At 37.9% G+C, this 19219-nt stretch overlaps 1 protein-coding gene across 1 annotated transcript; it reads right to left on the bottom strand.

Annotated features, from left to right (window-relative positions):
• Positions 1–13665: 13665 nt before the first annotated feature.
• On the bottom strand, positions 13666–15334 carry LOC311078389 (uncharacterized protein). Its single transcript, XM_084107156.1, has 2 exons — positions 14820–15334; positions 13666–14692 (listed from the first exon to the last, which is right to left on the bottom strand). The coding sequence occupies exons 1-2, from the start codon at positions 15193–15195 to the stop codon at positions 13695–13697; spliced, it is 1374 nt and encodes a 457-aa protein (XP_083963282.1). The 5' UTR covers positions 15196–15334; the 3' UTR covers positions 13666–13694.
• Between the last annotated feature and the right edge of the window lie 3885 nt (positions 15335–19219).

The following is a 19219-nucleotide window of genomic DNA, read 5'->3' as shown; positions in this document are numbered from 1 at the left end:
CCAATGCATATTTAAGGCCCTTTTGGTGACATCGAGATGATATATAATCTTTCTGTCTCCAAAAAATCATCAATTGCCTCCTGTGAAATGTCTCCTACTGTGACAGCTGCCAAAGCGCCTGTTACCGAATGTTGACTGTTTGTCCGAGTGAGTGGAGGGGGCGTGGCTTAGCCATTGGTCAATTAGCATACACGCGCAGGGAAAAATAAATGTAGAAATGTGGAAATACAGAAATAAATAAATGTAGAAATGTGGAAATACAGAAATAAATAAATGTAGAAATGTGGAAATACAGAAATAAATAAATGTAGAAATGTGGAAATACAGAAATAAATAAATGTAGGAATAAATAAATGTATAAATAAATACATATATAAATAAATAAATATATAAATACATAAATATATAAATAAATGTATAAATACATAAATAAATACATATAGAAATGCATAAATAAATAAATACATGTAAAAATACAGAAATAGCCATTTATATTACCAAAATGTATTTATTTTCACTATTATTTCTGCATTTATTTATTTATTTCTACTTTTATTTATTTATTTATTTATTTTTCGTTCTGTCATTTTTAGTCCTTCATACAGCAGTGTCAGTGTGCATCTGTCAAAATAGTCAGCGAGATGGAGAAGAAACGCAAGGAATGTGCAGAGAAATAGCGTGAAAAAAATAGAAACAGGCCCTTAAAGCAGACGCTTTATGTGTCAAAATATACACGTTCAAAAGTTTGGGGTCAGTAAGATTTTATGTTTTTAAAAGAAGTATCTTCTGCTCACCAAGGCTGCATTTATTTGATAAAAAACAAACAGTAATATTGTGAAATATTATGACAATTTAAAATGACTGTTTTCTATTTTAATATATTTTAAATTGTAATTTATTCCTGTGATCAAAGCTGAATGTTCAGCATCATTACTCCAGTCTTCAGTGTCACATGATCCTTCAGAAATCATTCTAATATGATGATTTGATGCTCAAGAAACAGTCATTATTATTATCAATGTTGAAAACAGTTGTGTACAATTTTTTTTTTCAAAAGTCTTTGATGAATAGAAAGTTCAAAAGAACAGCATTTATTTAAAATATAATATTTTCTAATATTATAAATGTCTTTACTGTAACTTTTGATCAGTTTAACTCATCCTTGATGAATAAAAGTATTGATTTATTTTATTTCTTTCCCCCAAAAATAAAATTAAAATTCTTACTGACCCCAAACTTTTGAACGGTAGTGTTTAATGTTACAAAAGCCTTAGATTTCAGATAAATGCTGTTCTTTTGAACTTTCTATTCATCAAAGCATCATGAAATAAAAATGTAAAAAACTGTTTTCAACATTGATAATAATCATAAATGTTTCTTGAGCATCAAATCATCATATTAGACTGATTTCTGAAGGATTATGTGACACTGAAGACTGGAGTAATGATGCTGAAAATTCAGCTTTGATCACAGGAATAAATTACACTTTACTGTATATTCTAGGGCTGTTTTCGACTAAGGATTTTCATAGTCGAATCTGATTCGTTAGATTTTGCCGTAGTCGACTGATAGTCGAACCTTTTTTTTTTTCTTTTTTTTTTTAGATAGCAGCTAGATTTTTTCCATTTCAAACAAAAGAGCTAAAAAAAAACTAAAAGAAAAACATGGTGTGTAACAAATACCTTTTATTCATTTAAAGCCAGATGAACAAAACATATAACATAACATTTCATAAACATGAGGAGCAATATGAGAGGGAAATTTGGTAATCATTGTTTAGGTACATTAAACCACGTAAAGCTTTTTTCACGTTAGGACTTAGCCTATATATAAAGCCCATGAGAACCGTGTGGAGTCAACCCACAGCCGCTCCGCAGCCCTGCTGAAAATGTGAAGCAGATTTTTGAATACATTTTTATTTATTTACATTAGTAAGCTACAGGACATCGTCTTTCAAAACATGACCTGCGCGAAAGCAGAAAATATTTTTTTGTACCCAGCCCTTCTGAAAATGCGAATGCGTCTCTGTCCCCAGCACATTTCAAACCAAACTGACGCCCATGTATTCGACTATGAGGTTCATAGTCGAATCAGACCTCTCCGAATCGAATCGTCGAATCCTCGACTATTAGAAGTCAGCCCTAGTATATTCACATAGAAAACAGCTGATTTACATTGGAATAATATTTCACAATATTACTGAATTCGTTTGCAAATTTTTGTTTGCATTTTTAATCAAATAAATGCAGCCTTGGTGAGCAGAAGATACTTCTTTTAAAAACATTAAAAATCTTACTGACCCCAAACTTTTGAACGGTAGTGTATGTTTTCTGACCTTCATCAGCTCCAGTGGCAGATGATGATAGTGAGGAGGATCAGGAGAGAGCTACTTTCAAAACACTTAGGCCATGTCATGAGTGTAGGAACCCATAACCCAGTTACAGATTATTTCCACATCTGCATAGTTGACGATTACCGCAATTCACTAGAAATATAATGAGAGGCGTTTGTAAACCATGTTTTCCTCCAAAATAAAAGCTTGATGCAGTTTCCGTCAAAATAAAAGATCATGTGCTTATCTCTTTCAAGTACAGAAATTTGTACAAAACTAATCATGAAAGTTTCCTTTATTGTTTTAGTGCATTTGTTTTACAAAATATGGCTATTACTGTCATTGGATTAATATTATAACATTATTAGGCCTATGTAGTGTAATGTAAATAGACACTGTAACTAAAAGAGGTTTGAATATTTCTTTGTTTAATTTGCACACTGAATATGGGTTGGAGCTTTTAATTTTGAACTCTCAAAGTGCACCAGATTGATGAATTTAACATTAAAATGCACACAATTTTCTTACGGGGGGGGGGGGGGGGGGGGCATGCCCCCAAACCCCCCCTAGAAGGGCCGAGGTCCCACCACAGTTTTACCAAAAATCCTGTGAGAAACACTGGTATTGCTATGTCAGTGCAGCTTATAGCTTGTTTTAGGCTTCATCACTGTATTAATAAATGTCAAATTTTTACTTATTTCATATGTTAACCCTCACTCGTTCATATACTCACTCATTACATGGCATTAGTGGTTTTAAGGAATTGGAGTTGGTATGCATATATTTAAGGGCGTGCAAAGATGGGTGGTGTTTATGATCATATATGGGCCAGTCTGGGCCAAAATGCCAGGGACGATTTTTTTTTTCACAGTCCAGCCCTGTGTACAACATATCCACGTTCTTAGAATTAGCTGCTTGTCTAATCAAATTATTGTACTCTCGATCAGATCTAATACAAATAAATTTATATTTTTTGTATCTAATACAACTAAATTTTCTGTTGTTGGCACACTTTGTAGTGTGCCAACCCCCAAAAAAAACAAAATAGTGCCCCTTTTTTGGTTTAGGCCACTGCCCCTTAAAATGTCTGTGCACGGCCCTGAAGTGGAGTGTTCCTTAAATAGGCCCAGGGGCCTAATAGGAGGCCCTAGGCAAAATTCATGTTGGAGGCCCCCCACCCCCAATAAAAAACACTTGAAACAAATATGATTCCTAACCTTTTTATTTATACAACATTTCATTTTAAATTTAGTATATTTTTACTTACACGGTAGGCCTACATAAGTTTGGACACATTACTATTTTTAATGTTTTTGAAAGAAGTCTCTTGTGCGCATCAAGCCTGGATTTATTTGATCAAAAATACAGAAAAATAATATAGTGAAATATTATTAAAATTTTAAATAATGGTTTTCTATTTTACTATACTTTAAAATTGATTTCTGTGATGCAAAGCTGAATTTAGTGTCACGTGATCCTTCAGAAAACTTTATAATATTCTAATTTATTATCAATTGTTAAAAATGGTGCTTAATATTTATTTTATAACCTGTGATACTTTTTTCAGGATTTTTTGATTATTAAAAAGTTTTTTAAAAAAGTCTTCACTGTCCCTTTTTATATATTTAACACATCTTTGCTGAATATTAATAAATGCAGGCAGAGCATAATAAGAAACTTCTTTCAAAAACATTAAAAATAGTAATGGTCTTTTTACCGGTAGGCTACTGTATATGCAGGCCCTGGGTGGGTAATCGGGAGAATTCCCGGTGGGCCGCTTCACTTTTGGGCCGGGCGAGGATTTTTCTTCTTTTTTTTTCCACATTTGTCACGTTAGGCCTAATAAAGGTACACACGTTCCGCATTCTGACACCGCAGCGCGCAGACTCTGCATGGGTTGTACCATGTGAGGGAGGTCTCCCCTCCCCTCCTATAGAGTTTCTCATAGGCTACCGCGGCACCACCTACGGTAGGTAGCCTAGGCTATGCGTCAGGGAGGATGGATGGGAGGAAGAGGCCAGGAGGTATGGAAGCTTGTTTCCGCCACAGAATAAAACATTTTAAAAGATAATTGTGACTTTTTATCTCACAATTGTGAGTTTACATCTCGCAATTCTGACTTTATTTCTCAGAATTGCGAGATATAAACTCACAATTGCGTGAAATAAAGTCGCAATTGCGTGAAAAAGTCAGAATTGCAAGATATAAAGTCAGAATTGCATGAAATAAAGTCAGAATTGCAAGATATAAAGTCAGAATTGTGTGAAATAAAGTCGCAATTGCTTCTTATAAAGTCTAAGTGAATTATTATTTAACCTTTACATTATTTGTTGAACCATGGTATTAATACAAACCAATGGCGTAACTTTGGGTCTACCATTGGGGGGGTTAAACTCGCGGCATATTTATTAATATTTATTTATTGAATAATTTTCTTGTGTAAAAGGTATACCATGCTAATTTGCCGTTCCTGTTTTAGAAATATATTGTGATACTTTTACTGATTTAGGCTACTTAACGTAAATGCAGCTGTTCACTTGACTATTTATGCCATAATGACACAGTAGTTAAATTAAGTGTTTAAGCACTAGCCAGCAGTGGCAGCTTCTACTTAATTGATTTTTTGTGTGTGTTCAATATCTTATGAAAAAAAAAAAAACAAGAACTTAAAGATTAATCAATTGCATCACTGTATTGGCACCTACATGCAGCAAATGTATTATGCACAATTCAACTTTCAATACATTACACAATACAGGGTGGCACACTGGAGTGCAGCTTGCACCTTTATTCTGAACAGATTTCATGTATTGGTGGGCATCACCAAAACTCACCATCCACTAACAAAATCTTTAAGTTTAACTGTTAAAATGTATTTTATTAACATCACATTTTAAAAACTTAACATCAAATAACAGCATTAAAAACTGTCAAATAGAGAAAATGAAAGTGCAATTATATTATCACTTTGCATGAAATAAGACTCAAAAGTAGATCAAAAAATTGTGTTTGCATAGCCTCTGATAACATCAAATTCAGAAACTGGGAAAATACAAGTGTGGACTAACGTTAGTTGTGCTTTGATTCATTTTGTCACTTTGCAAACTCCATGCAAAAAGAACAAAAAAAATAAAAAATAATAATAATGATAATCTCAAATTGAGCCGGAGGTGGTAAATTCCTAATAATGTACGTATTTTTTTTTAGGTATTTTAATAAGATACCTAAAATACGTTGCGCATACAGCTCAACTAACGCAATCGTTATAAAGGTGTTTGAACAACAAAACACATCCACTTGCACATATCTGACAATCGGAATATCAGATATATCCTGCTATAGCTAACAAATTTGTGAAATTTTGAATAAAAAAAGGAAATAAAAGCAGATCATCAGTCATTCAGCGCTATTGTGGCTGTGGTGTGACAAGCAATGAATGACATTCATTGCTTGTCGCGCCCGCGCCCCACCCTTTTGTGAAACGCTGAGCTAACTTAGCAATAGGGGTACCTCCGTTTGGTCAGGATTTTTCCTCTTATTTGTCTTCTCATTAAAGGTGTTATGTCTAAGTCCAGGTAATCATGAAGACAAGAAAGTTTCCCAGGTAATCATGAAGACAAGAAAGTTTCTCACTTCTTCAAGGTTTATTCAAACCCACAAGCAATACAAGAGTGCCATGCATTTACATGATTAGGCAGCAGGTGCAACCACTTCCATTCTTACTCTACACCTTTTATAGGTATCAACATGTGGACTACAGCGCCATCTCCTGACAAGTACATAAACACAACAAAAGGCACGAACCTGCAGGATAGGAAGCGTATTTACAATTACCGACAGGCCAGGGCGAGACGCGTGGTGGAGAATGCCTTCGGTATATTGGCTGCGCGCTTCCGAATTTTCAGCCGCCCGATTGACTGCAAACCTGAAAAAGTGGTGAAGCTCGTGAAGGCGTGCGTGGCCCTCCACAACTTTCTGGCACAGGCCCGGCTCCACGGGGGGGCCAGGGTGGGCCTGGCCCACCCAATCAGAAGCTTGGCCCACCTCGGCCCCACACCACATAACAGCTAATCACAAAATTGTTCAATATTCAATTGCTGCTCTCACGCTACACACCATGTTCTTATGCAGTGAAACATACATCGTGGAGCAGAAAGGACACTGACAACGCGCTGACAGACAGGACAGATCAGGTTACTTTTAATATGAAACAAAGTCTCAACTTTCAAATTTGGTCATTTTTTAACGCAATTTAAAAAAATAAATACCGTTTTGTGGCTCTTTAATGTGTCTGACAGATCGCTGTAGCGCCTCAGTTAAAGCTGCTGGTGAACCGATCATCTCTTCCTTCTAGTTAATTTATAGCATCAAATAAACATACAGTAAATGAACATCAGAAGGAATGTTGTTTTAACCGTGGAAACTGGAAAGACGTCAGTACACGCCGTTATTCAAGTTCAAATCCTCCAACGTTAATCTACTACTGCCTAATTATAGGCTATTTATATATATATATATATATGGACGTTCTACCAGAAACGTACATTTCCAGAAAAAAAAATCTTGGGGGAAAAAATATATTTTTCTTAAATCTGAACGTTGAGACATATGGAGGACATGTTAAACTATGAGAAACACATATCATGCCATCTCAGCATGTTTTTATGATTAAATAAAATACATTTTTATACGCATTTCACCCCTAAAATGTCAGGCCCTGTCACAGACAAATTTGTATATGTCAGAATGGTTTCCTAATGAATTTCTTTGATACAAATAGCATTTTCTTATTGATCACATGTCCCTGATTGTATCTAACATGGTTTTATAATTCATTTAAGAAATATAAGTAACTTTTCGGTCAACTGTAGTACACAAAATCACAGAATACCCACCAGGCACTCATATAGTTGTAAAATAACTAACTTTACATAGGAGATTTTTATAAAAACATAGTAGTGGATATATACCCCCACCTTCATCTACACAGTTAAAGAGATTAATTAATTAATATTTCCTCAAATAGTACACTTTTGTCATATTTCCTGTGTGACAGGACTGACCATGGCGTGACAGGACTGACGGTACTGTGACAGGACTGACTTTATGGATTTTGATGATGTAGAAAAAGTTATGTTTTGTGTTCTTTATTTAAGTTTTGATTGGCATTTCTTTTTTAAATTATTATTATAATTTTAATGTTAATGTAATATTAGACTATGGTTAAATTCAGCCAAGGACATACATAATATTGCCAAAAGTATTGGGACAGCCCTCCAAATAATTGAATTCAGGTGTTTAAATCACTTCCATGGCCACAGTTGTATAAAAATCAAGCACCTTGGACTTCATTTTACTATTGCATGCGTTAAATACATAAAATATGCAATAAATGTAATAAAAAAGAACAATATCATTAATTTGTAAGGCCGTGTCACACGGGAATGTGACAGGGCCTGATGTGACAGGGCCTGACGGTTGGCCATAAACTGCCATTACTCAGCCTGCTAGCATGCTAGCATAAAAACTGTTAACATGCAAGCAAGGAATTTCAATAACCTTTTTAGACATGTTTTGGATTTAAAACATTTTCATTATTTTCTGGAATGTTTTACCATGACAGGGCCTGACCCTTTAGCTCGTCTTCCTAAAAAAAATATACAAAAACAAGCTTAAAATCATACAATTCAATGACAGAATTCAGCCTTAATCAATGTAAGCTTCACCTGGGTCAAATGATGTCACTTCCTCTGAGTGATACCCTTAAAGGCGTATTTCACACATTTTATGTAGTTTTATGTAAACGTGACAGGACTGACCAAAACATGGGGACAGTTGTAAAATAGAATTTATTTGTAGAATGTATATATAATTTCATGTTTTTGATCAGTTGATGTGAATGATAACAGCTTAAACTTGTTATTGATGAGTTTTTTTTATAAATAACAGTTTGTAGCATAACAAAACTATGAACGCTGTAGCTCCAATTTGGCTGGGGACAAGGACATTGACAGGATTTGTAATTTTCAAAAGTGTTTTTAATAAAGAAAAAAATATCTGAGAACCTAATGAATGTCATATTCCTTTACAGAACAACTCACAGAAATCAACTATGAGCCAGTTTTAGAAATTTTTGGATGAAATACTTTTTTATTCACTGTAACAATTCAAGGACAGATAATGTACGTTTCTGGTAGAATGTCCCGAAATTCACTTTAAAGAAAGGTTTTCTACAAAACAAAACTTAATAAAGTGGTCAAAATCATGTCTGACCCGCTCCATGTCTCTCAATATATATTGTGCATCCTCTTACTTGTGCTGTTCACTTTTCATAAATCAACGTAAATGGAAAAAAATAATACTATAATATTTTAACAAATATGAAACTAAATGCGCTTATTTAATGGCTACAACAGTATAGTAGGCCTACATCTGTATTTGTACAAATTGCTGCACATTCATTTAATTCTGAACTGTGCACACATGAAAGGCATTTGTTCAAATCAAGTTCATGGATAATTGTGCGTGCATTATTAATCATTATGATACTAAAATCATAACAAAGTAGGATATGCTATGTACAAAAAATCAGATGAGCCCAGAATATGAACGCAAAGTTTAACTACACGTTAAGCATTTTCCTCCCATAGAAAAACATTAAGAACACTTAATGTGGCTTAATGCAGATTAGAATGTCCCCTTATTATGTCGAAATAACGAGATATTATGTCGAAATAACGACTTATGTCGAAATAAGACTTCTTAATAAACACTGTAAAAAATGATCTAATTTTAACGGTAAAAGACTGTAAAAATGCTACAGTGAAAAACTGTTAATTGGTTAACAGAAAGTTTCCGTACTATATACGGTAAATAACTGTGATAGATCTAACGGTACATTTAATGTAATTTTACTGTAACATACCGTTAAATTTACAGTTTTTTAAAGTGAAAAAACAACTCATTGTATAATTTACAGTGAAAAACCGTAAATTGACAATCCCACAATTCCCTGTGACACTTCACATTTGATGTATTTTTGTTGAAATAACTATGTTTGTTTCTTCATAGTTTTCTTCGTTTTTTCTAATCAGTTATGTACATTAGGGGTTTATGTTACATTTAATGTTGTTAAATTAATGTTTATTGCATTTTAAAAATTTCATGTGTTACCATGATGGTGTTTAATGTTTGTGTGAAGGACACTGTGCAGCATCTATATATATTAGTATTACAGTTAGTAATACAGTTTTTTTCCGTAAAAACAATGGGAAGAAATTACCAGTATTTTTTTATAGTAAATTTTTTTTTACAGTATTTTTCCGTTTTTTAACAGAAATTTTCTGGCGCCCCTGCTGCCAGAAAATTGCCGTTTTTTTACGTTTTTTTTTTTTTTACAGTGAATAATAAATTAATAATAATAATAATACCAATAATAATATTGATAATGATGATAATAATAATAATTAATATAGTAATAATAATCATTGCTATATCAAGCCAACCTCACTGCATGCTATCTTAAGGTAAACTTGCACTAGCTAATGTTGGACTACTGAGACGTTAGTCACGGCCAAGCTATTTCATTGTAGCCTATTTTGTAATTCAAAGGATATTCAAAATATTTCAAGACAGTGCACCTTCTGGTCAAAAGTTATACATATTTTCCAAAAATGTTGATAATTTTGAATAAATCTGTCTATTGTAATGCCACTGGTAAGGTTTGTCATTGTCACCTCACTCTGACCACATCACACCGATTTCGTAATGCGCCACCTATTGGTCGAAAATGATATAGGCTACCATTTAACCATAAGTTAGGCTACTGTTTGATTTTTCAGCCATTTGCCCAAAATCCTCCAAAAAGTGTTTAATTGCTGGTTGCAGTTGGTCTGACACTCCCAGCAATGTTGGCATGTCTTGTCTGCTTTTCAAATCTAACCTAAACAGTGTTAGATTTTAATAAATAAAAAAAACATTCAAAATCGGGATGCGTTTTCCAGGTCATCTTTGTTTTTTTAACAGTAGCCTAACTTCGGGTCACGTGACAGGCACAAACAGTGGTTCGACTTCGAGTGAGAGGCGCATTTAACGCTCATGGGACGCAAGGCAGATGCATAAAGCTGTGATGGATCGAGTGGTAAGCGCATAGCCATGACGGCCGGGTCACGGGACAGCCGCGTATAGCCGTGACGGGTCGCGGGACAGCCGCGTATAGCCGTGACGGGTCGCGGGACAGTCGCGTATAGCAGTGACGGGTCGCGGGACAGTCGCGTATAGCCGTGACGGGTCGCGGGACAGGCGCGTATAGCCGTGACGGGTCGCGGGACAGCCGCGTATAGCCATGACGGGTCGCGGGACAGCCGCGTATAGCGGTGTCAGGTCGAGTGACAGGCGCGTATAGCGGTGGCAGGTCGCGGGACAGGCGCGTATAGCGGTGGCAGGTCGAGTGACAGGCGCGTATAGCGGTGGCAGGTCGCGGGACAGCCGCGTATAGCGGTGGCAGGTCGAGTGACAGGCACGTATAGCGGTGGCAGGTCGCGGGACAGGCACGTATAGCGGTGGCAGGTCGAGTGACAGGCACGTATAGCGGTGGCAGGTCGAGTGACAGGCACGTATAGCGGTGGCAGGTCGCGGGACAGGCGCGTATGGCGGTGGCAGGTCGAGTGACAGGCGCGTATAGCGGTGGCAGGTCGAGTGACAGGCGCGGCAGGTCGAGTGACAGGCGCGTATAGCGGTGGCAGGTCGAGTGACAGGCGCCAGTGGCAGCTGCCCCTGCCACGGAAAGATTTTACTTCAATATTACGCCCAAAATAGTTTTTGACTCACCAATCGGTAGATTATTTGTAGCCTACATCCAATTCATCCGCCGCCCTGCCTTTCCACGTGAAGACGTCGATCACAGCTTTGTAAAACTCGTCTTTACGGGCCTTCAGTTTGCAAAGTCTCTGATGACGGCCTTTTAACTCCGGTGCTGTCATTTTGGCTTTGAATTTGGCGCGGGGATTAGGCATGTAGGCTAGCTGTGGTGTAACGTTAATTACGTTAGCTGCGCAAATGTCCAGTAATATCTCGATTTTAATTGGTCCATGTCTGATATGTTACGGAGATGTTACGGGCATACCATATTTACGTCCAAAGGCACAGCAGAGTTGTGCTTTTTGACGTACATGTTAAAGAATACAGGATCGAAGTGCGCATGCGCAACATGGGTTTTTCGCTTGCCGTCTGCAATGAATGGACAGTAAAAGCACTGCTTATTCTACGATTTGTTTTATATTTGATTATGCGTAACTGCTACATTTGTCATCATAACGTCTAAATAACTGGAATAACACACATATTGCATATATAAATCACAATAATAAACAGTAAAAATACAAATACAAGTTTATTATTTAATAAACAATTTTATTTTTGAATTTTGGCAGGGTAGGCAGTGCCTAGTTTGCCTACCCAGACCGCACGTCACTGGTCGGCAGCATAGACTGTAAAAAAAGATGGACGACGCCCCTTCGCTCTCTTCCATTGATGAGAACTGAAGCCGCCAGAGTCCCGATATGGCGCTGACATATTGGAACTTGAGTCTGCGCAGTAGCGATCTCGGGACCAGACCTGCGCAGTAGTGAGCAGGAAGTAAAGCCGTGAAACCAACGCTCCACCCTCACTCTCGCAGAATGCACTCAGGGAGAGTGGATTCTGCACACTTTTTTAAAAATTGATTGCAGTACGACAAGAGGCTTGTTAAAATAAAGTAAATACAATCTCCTCAGTCCTCCGAAGATTCCGAAAAAATGTCCGTTGGTGCTTCAGTGACTACTTCGCTCAGAGAACCTGTCAATCACAGCTGTCAATCATGACCTTACACCACCGCATCACGTAACTAACTAAAAACCAACTTATTTTTGAAACAGACACTTGAACTTACATCAGCGTGATAAAACGACAGCAAATCAAAAAAACCACATTTGGAAAAGAGATATTTGAAGTGTAATTTAATTGTTTAGTTGGTCTCACGTCCCATTGAATAATACGGGGAGGCGGGACTTATGACCTATACTAGGACCAGTCACCGGGGGGCGATCGAGACGTTTTGGCTTCACTTTTCATGGCTTGTGCGGCACGCTTGGTCGGCAGCAGCAGACCCTCCCGGAGAACGGCACATGTCAGGGAGCAGCTGGCTGACTTCTTTTTATCAGATGCTGGCGTGTTTCCCCACCAGTAGCCTACAGTGTGCTACGACTGGGTAGCACTGACCAATAAATTGATAAAAGGTCGCTTTGAAGCATGAGTTTTTTTTATTAGTTAATACTTTACACATTTAACTAATTTGGTATGTGAAAACCATTACACATTTTAAAGGGTTATTTCACCCAAAAATGAAAATTCTGTCAGTAATTACTCACCCTCATGTTGTTCCAACCATGTAAGTCTTTCGTTCATCTTCGGATCACAAATTAAGATATTTTTGATGAAATCTGACAGATTTCTCACTCCTACATAGGCTTTCAGAGGGACCCAAACTCGCCGGCCCAGAATAGTTATTAAAAACATCGTTAAAATAGTCCAAGTGACTACAGTGGCTCTACATTAAGTTTATCATGCGACGACAATACTTTTTGTGCGGAAAAACAACAAAAATAACGACTTTATCCAACTATTAGTGTTCTTCAATGTGGGCCTCTGACGAGAGTTCACGGGAGCGCCAGGACGCATGCGCGAGAACTGAGTTTACGGCGTTCTTCTTCTTCTTCTACTTGTTACTGGCTGCTCACTCCTTGGGAGTATTACCATAGATATCATATATAAACGCTAGATGTCTTATGGCGCAGTCACTTCCGGCATCACCGTTCGGCCATCTTATGTCAGTGCTCTGTGCATTAAGGTGAGTGATCAGCATGCACACAAATCCTCATATCTCGCTGAAATATTGACGGATTTACAAACGGTTTGGTTTCTTACAAACGTTATTAACGTGGCTATAATTCAGAATGCTTGAACATGTATGTTATAATTTTTCATATGTATGCAGTGTATGTATGTAGTGTCATAACTACATCTCTGACGTTTATAACAAACCAAACCGTTTGAAAATCGAAAATCGAAAATCGAAAATGAGTATTACCATAGATATTATATATATCATATATAAAGGCTAGATGTCTCGTGCGCGCTGCTGGCCAATGGAGGTCGACGTCCGCACGTGGCGGCCATCTTGCGGCAGTGCGCTCGCTCACTCGTTTAATGGTGCAAATACTTTTAAATAACCATAACTTGCCCAATTTTCTACCGAAAAGGAATATGTACAATAAAAAAACAAACAAAAAAAAAACAACAACTGCAGGTGACTTTTCATAGGGACTTACACCTCATGTGGTAGTCGGATGAGTCTGGACCTCATGTTTGCTAAAGCAGCACATATGGTAAGAATCTTGTCCAACCTCGGGGTCATGGAGATGGGGACAGTTTGGGACAGAATTTTGAAGACTTTAAGTCTGCGGATTGCCCTCTCTACATGTATACGGACATTGGCCACTCGTCTAGTGCGCGTTACCTCCTCATTGGTCAATTGACCACGCTTGTGGGTAAAGGCAGGAATATTCAATTTCACCTTCCTTTCATGTAGTACATCTCGAATCGTGAAACCCCTGTCAGCCATTACCTCATCACCAGGCCTTAGGGCCTCCAGAAACCCACTGTTTATAGTGATGAACTTATCACTGCTTTTACCAGCATAGGCCTCTGATATAAACATTATCAGCCCATGAGGTGACACAGCAACAAGATATTTGGCAGTATTGGTTCCCTTGTAATGACTGAAAGTGGCACTCCTACAGTTAAGGTTTGTAGCTCTCTGAATAGCCGTTTCGGCACAATCGATGATGCAAGTGGTCTGTGGGTGGTTCTTTTTAAAGGATGGTGGCATGTTAGCACGAATAACACTTCTTGGCAGCCAGGCAACCATGGGTTCAAGCTGCTCACCCAATGTATCAATCCAGTGAGCAATCACCTTACTTACTTCACCTTTAGACACTTTAAAGCGCTTTGCCACATCCCCTAACACAAGGTTCAGTTTCAGTTTCATGAGGGTCATCAGTATTTGGTCAACAACAGGAATACTACATGATGGTTTACTAAATGGCAACATCGTTTTCACCAAAGTAAAAAAATATACCAGACGCAGTCCTGTGTACAGCAGCGAGGTATCATCATCCAGGAGCATATCATCAGCCACAGTCTGACCCCCAGTCTGCGTCGATTTGTTCACTTGGTCCAACTTTGCCGCGTAGCTGTGGTCAGTTTTTGTCAGGTCCTCCCATTGTGTTGCAGCATCTTTAAACTTCGGCTCGATGCACACTTCTAAAAGAAAAACAGCATAAACTATAAATGTATATAACCTACTAACACAGGACAGAGACACATATATCAACAGTCAAACTTATGCTGCAAACTTTAGCTAACCAGAAAAATATCAAGATACACTTACCATCCGATTGCGTGTCACTTGTGTTTCTGTCGAGTTTACGTCTCTTTTGCTGGGGAGGTCGCTCGTATCCCAACCAAAGTTCCGGGAAAGGGTTTTCCACTGTGGGCTTTTTATCAATAAAGTGATAAGAACAAACAAAAAGTCTTTTGGGCGGATTCTTCAACTTCAAAGCCGCTAGCCACTTCCGAGATTCAACATCTGTTTTTGGTTTCTCATACAACGCATACGGGGGAGCACATCCACATTGGCGCCTTGTAGATTGTTGATGGTCGAAACATTCTCCTTCCGACCAAACATTCAGCAATCGCCACGAGTTGTTGCAACCGCGAACAGCACAATATGTCCCGGAGCCGTGTCGGCGTGTAACACCATCCATAGTTTACTTTTTCTGCACGCTAATCAAAGACAGTAAAAGACGCTAACTCGCTAACCGGAAGTAATTAGCAGACACAACCGGAAGTCGTTGGCAGAGTGAAAGGCTAATGGCGGCCCGCCTATTTCACTCAGGAAACTTGTCTATACAAACACATAGAAACTGTAATGTCTTTACGACAACCTGTCAAAATAAAAGTTCGGTATAACTTGAAGAAATTATAACAGAAATATATTACTATTGCACAGTAGAATATACTTCAGGTAGGCCTAATAATAATAATAATAGTTTATTAAAACACACAGAAACTCAAATGTCTACAACCCACCAAAATAAAAGTTCGGTCTAACTCAAAGAAATTAAAAAAGTAAAAATGAATTTTAAAATAATAATAATAATAAAATCTATTAAAACGTTATTTTAAGGGAATATCACACAAGTTTTCATACATGTTTTAATTTAAAGAGTAGCCTAAACTTGCCAAAACAATAACACCATTTTTTTGACTACACCACTGTATGTAAGCTATTCGACACTTATTGTGATTTAGGTCTCGATGATGTCGGGACCAGAGTCCTGCACGGGTCCGATTTTGTAAATCCGCATCCGCCCGTACCCGCAGTGCTTCAAACCGCATCCGACCCGTTATCCGTCAACAGCACTAATTAAAATCCGCACCCGACCCGCTTAAAATAGAACCGACACCCGACCCGCACCCGAAATAAAATCATTTTAGCCAATCACATTATAGACACAATTACAATTATTGCCGGGTCATACAGAAGTTATAACCACAATTAACACAAGGACAACTTCAGCCGAAGCTGTCAAAAGGCCGGTAGCCTACATGAAGAACATGGCTAACGTTACCACAAAACTGATGCTGCCTTCACGTGCTATGGAAAAGATGATATTTTCCATTTGTGAACTGGTATTTACCAGTGTGTTGTGTTCAAGTGCTTTTGTTGTCGTAATGTAGTACCCGCAAGGTCTGTGTCAGTAGAGTATCTTTTTTATCTTTACAAAAAAAAAAAAAAAAAAAAAAAAACGTAAGTGTGGTGCTTTCTGATGATTAAAACATAATTAATAATTAAAAAATAAATAAAACATGACAAAAAATGATTAAATATGAACCAAGGAAATTGCGGCGAAGTTGAAAATTGAGTGTTAACGCATTATATTACAATCGTTAATGACACAACATTGTATAGGCTACAAAAACTATCCGCTAACAGTATTCACGACTCTTGCGTTGCTCTCCGCCATTTTGAAAAGGTCAAAGGTTATCTCATCTCGGCAACTCGTGCATCAAAATATTCTACGAGTTGCCCAGTTGAAAATGCCACATGAGGGGGTGTTCATGTGCATTTTCCATGTCGGCTTTTGGTATTTACCATAATTACCATAGCACGTGAAGGCACCATGAGTAACCTAACAGACGCGGCTACAACACTATATCTGCCACGCAATTTCGTCTAGCCTACATCAGACAATTTTGGGTTCAAACACGCCCTGCACACCACACATACTGAACAGTTTTACATTTCAAAAATACTGTTCGACAGAACTGCTTGGTTTGTTACCAGTTATCTGCGTGCTTCCTCGGCGATGAAGTTCCACATTTGCGGCTATAATCCAACACGAAACTGCATGCAGCAAAGCCTTTCACAATATTGTTTTCTTCAGATAACTTCAAATTTCTCCCACACACTGGACTTGACTTTTGATGACGTATTGTCGACACAACTTTACAATCTCCACTAGCTATTCTTTTCTTCAACTCCTCAGCATCCATCTCGACGACTGCAGTGAAAGCAGATCGCGCGCGCGCAGTTATGAGGAATTTTTAAAACTGAAAGTATAGATTCCTGGGAGGGCGTGGCGCGTGGGCACAAATAAACTGATGTGGATTTTAAATTATTTTATCAACTTAAAATATGCATATATTTTTACGTTTGCATGTGATTGTTTTAAACCCGTGTTTAGACCCGTGTTTCCCCCGTGTCCGACCCGCACCCGTATCCGACACAGTTGGATATTTTTCACCCGTTTGATGAGCAAAATTTGCGGGTCACCCGTCAGGTATCCGAACCCGTGCAGGACTCTAGTCGGGACGTCATCTTGTACAGTAGATGGCGGTAATACTCCCAAGGAGTGAGCAGCCAGTAACAAGTAGAAGAAGAAGAAGAACGCCGTAATCTCAGTTCTCGCGCATGCGTCCTGGCGCTCCCGTGAACTCTCGTCAGAGGCCCACATTGAAGAACACTAATAGTTGGATAAAGTCGTTATTTTTGTTGTTTTTCGCACAAAAAGTATTGTCGTCGCATGATAAACTTAATGTAGAGCCACTGTAGTCACTTGGACTATTTTAACGATGTTTTTAACAACTATTCTGGGCCGACGACTTTGGGTCCCTCTGAAAGCCTATGGAGGAGTCAGAAAGTACTCAGATTTCATCAAAAATATCTTAATTTGTGATCCGAAGATGAACGAAAGACTTACATGGTTGGAACAACATGAGGGTGAGTAATTACTGACAGAATTTTCATTTTTGGGTGAACTAACCCTTTAAGAGTAGAAAAATGAGAAAACAGCTTGAGTATTAGATTTCTAATATTCTAGTAATAATAGTCCGCTGCAGCAGTTGCACGGAGCTTACAAAACGCGTGTATTGCAACTATAGGCTACATTTAATTTTCTCATCAAACAACTAGACTAACGAATGGCTCGGTACAACAGAAGAGCCTAGAAAGGGCTTTTTCTCTGTGTAGACCAGCAGTTGGTCTGAATTTACTATAACCTATAGCCTATTTTCTGGACTGTATAGGCTAAGTCACGTTTTATCATGAAACACGCTGTGATTTATTCCAAAGTGACTCAGGCATATATAATGCATTTAACGTTAAATAATCTAAATGTTGACTTTCGAAAGTAGGCGCGCCAAGAAGGCTATTCTCTGTATTTTGGTTCATTTTTGGTGAGCGCCAGCAAGATCTAAAGAGACCGAGACGCGCTAATGCAGCGCATCATGTTGTTTTATTTATTTTTCAATGACATGATATTTTGTAGTCATTTTGAATGTACACAAATAAAAATATACATTTTACTGTTTCGAATGATGTCATATTATCTGTATGACTATAAATAACAGAGTATTAAGTTATTTCCCAGCAGTGGAACAAATCCAAGTGATGGCACTTGTGAATCGCGCTCTCACACAACATAGTAGGCTATCAGTTCTGGTGTTGCTTCATATCGCAGACTGTTCATTATCAAAATGAAACACAGTCAACCAAACATCTAAAAAGTTATTCTGCCTAATTTAATTGGTCTGTTGTACAGTATAAAGGGCAAGCTGTGCCGCACACAGTCCTACTTGTTATTCCCATAGACAGTATAAGGGTTATTCCAAACATTTCCCTTGCTGTGAAGACGCTGATTTAGCCTATACGTGTAAATTACCTTGAATTACATCATATAAAGGTGTGACTTTAAATGGCTTCTTTTCAAGCTGGCCACCACCCCTCATATTAAACTTCGCCATTAAAGCATTTGACATCATTCTTTTAGCCTACTAGCTAATTTTAGCCAAACTCAGTAAATTTCAGTTGACAATGTGGGCATCATTTCTTTCGGTTCATTAATGTCAAACAAGTAAAACTCAAGCACGTTAATCTAATAATTCAAAATGTACTTACCCAATAGTAGATTTTTAATAATATCGATACAACTCCCTCCTCAATTCCTCCTCTCCTCGTGGTTGTTCAGTGTTCCGGAGTCTATGGGGAGAACCATAGACAGTATAAACTGGACACAGCGACCCCATTGGATTCAACGGAGAAAAGTGAAGTCAATTAGAAGCACTAACTAAAAAAATAAATAAATTAGAAGCACTAACTTCCTGATGGTCGAGCGTACTGCGCAGACTCAAACTGAGCTTGACGACGTAGATGTGACGTGAGCAACCCGTCTGTCTTCTAGTAGCTGTGCCAAGAGAAATCTGAATCATTCCCTTCCGAAACTTGCA

This window comes from Abramis brama (assembly GCF_963993115.1).
Source record: "Abramis brama genome assembly, chromosome: 2".
NCBI classification, from domain to species: Eukaryota; Metazoa; Chordata; class Actinopteri; order Cypriniformes; family Leuciscidae; genus Abramis; species Abramis brama.
This window is presented reverse-complemented; position numbering and strand designations above follow the sequence as displayed.

Coding starts and splice junctions, on each gene's coding strand:
- LOC311078389 (XM_084107156.1), bottom strand. CDS start 15,195: ATGGATGGTGTTACACGCCGACACGGCTCCGGGACATATTGTGCTGTT. Junction 14,693..14,819: donor AAGTGACACGCAATCGGATG/GTAAGTGTATCT, acceptor TTTTTCTTTTAG/AAGTGTGCATCGAGCCGAAG.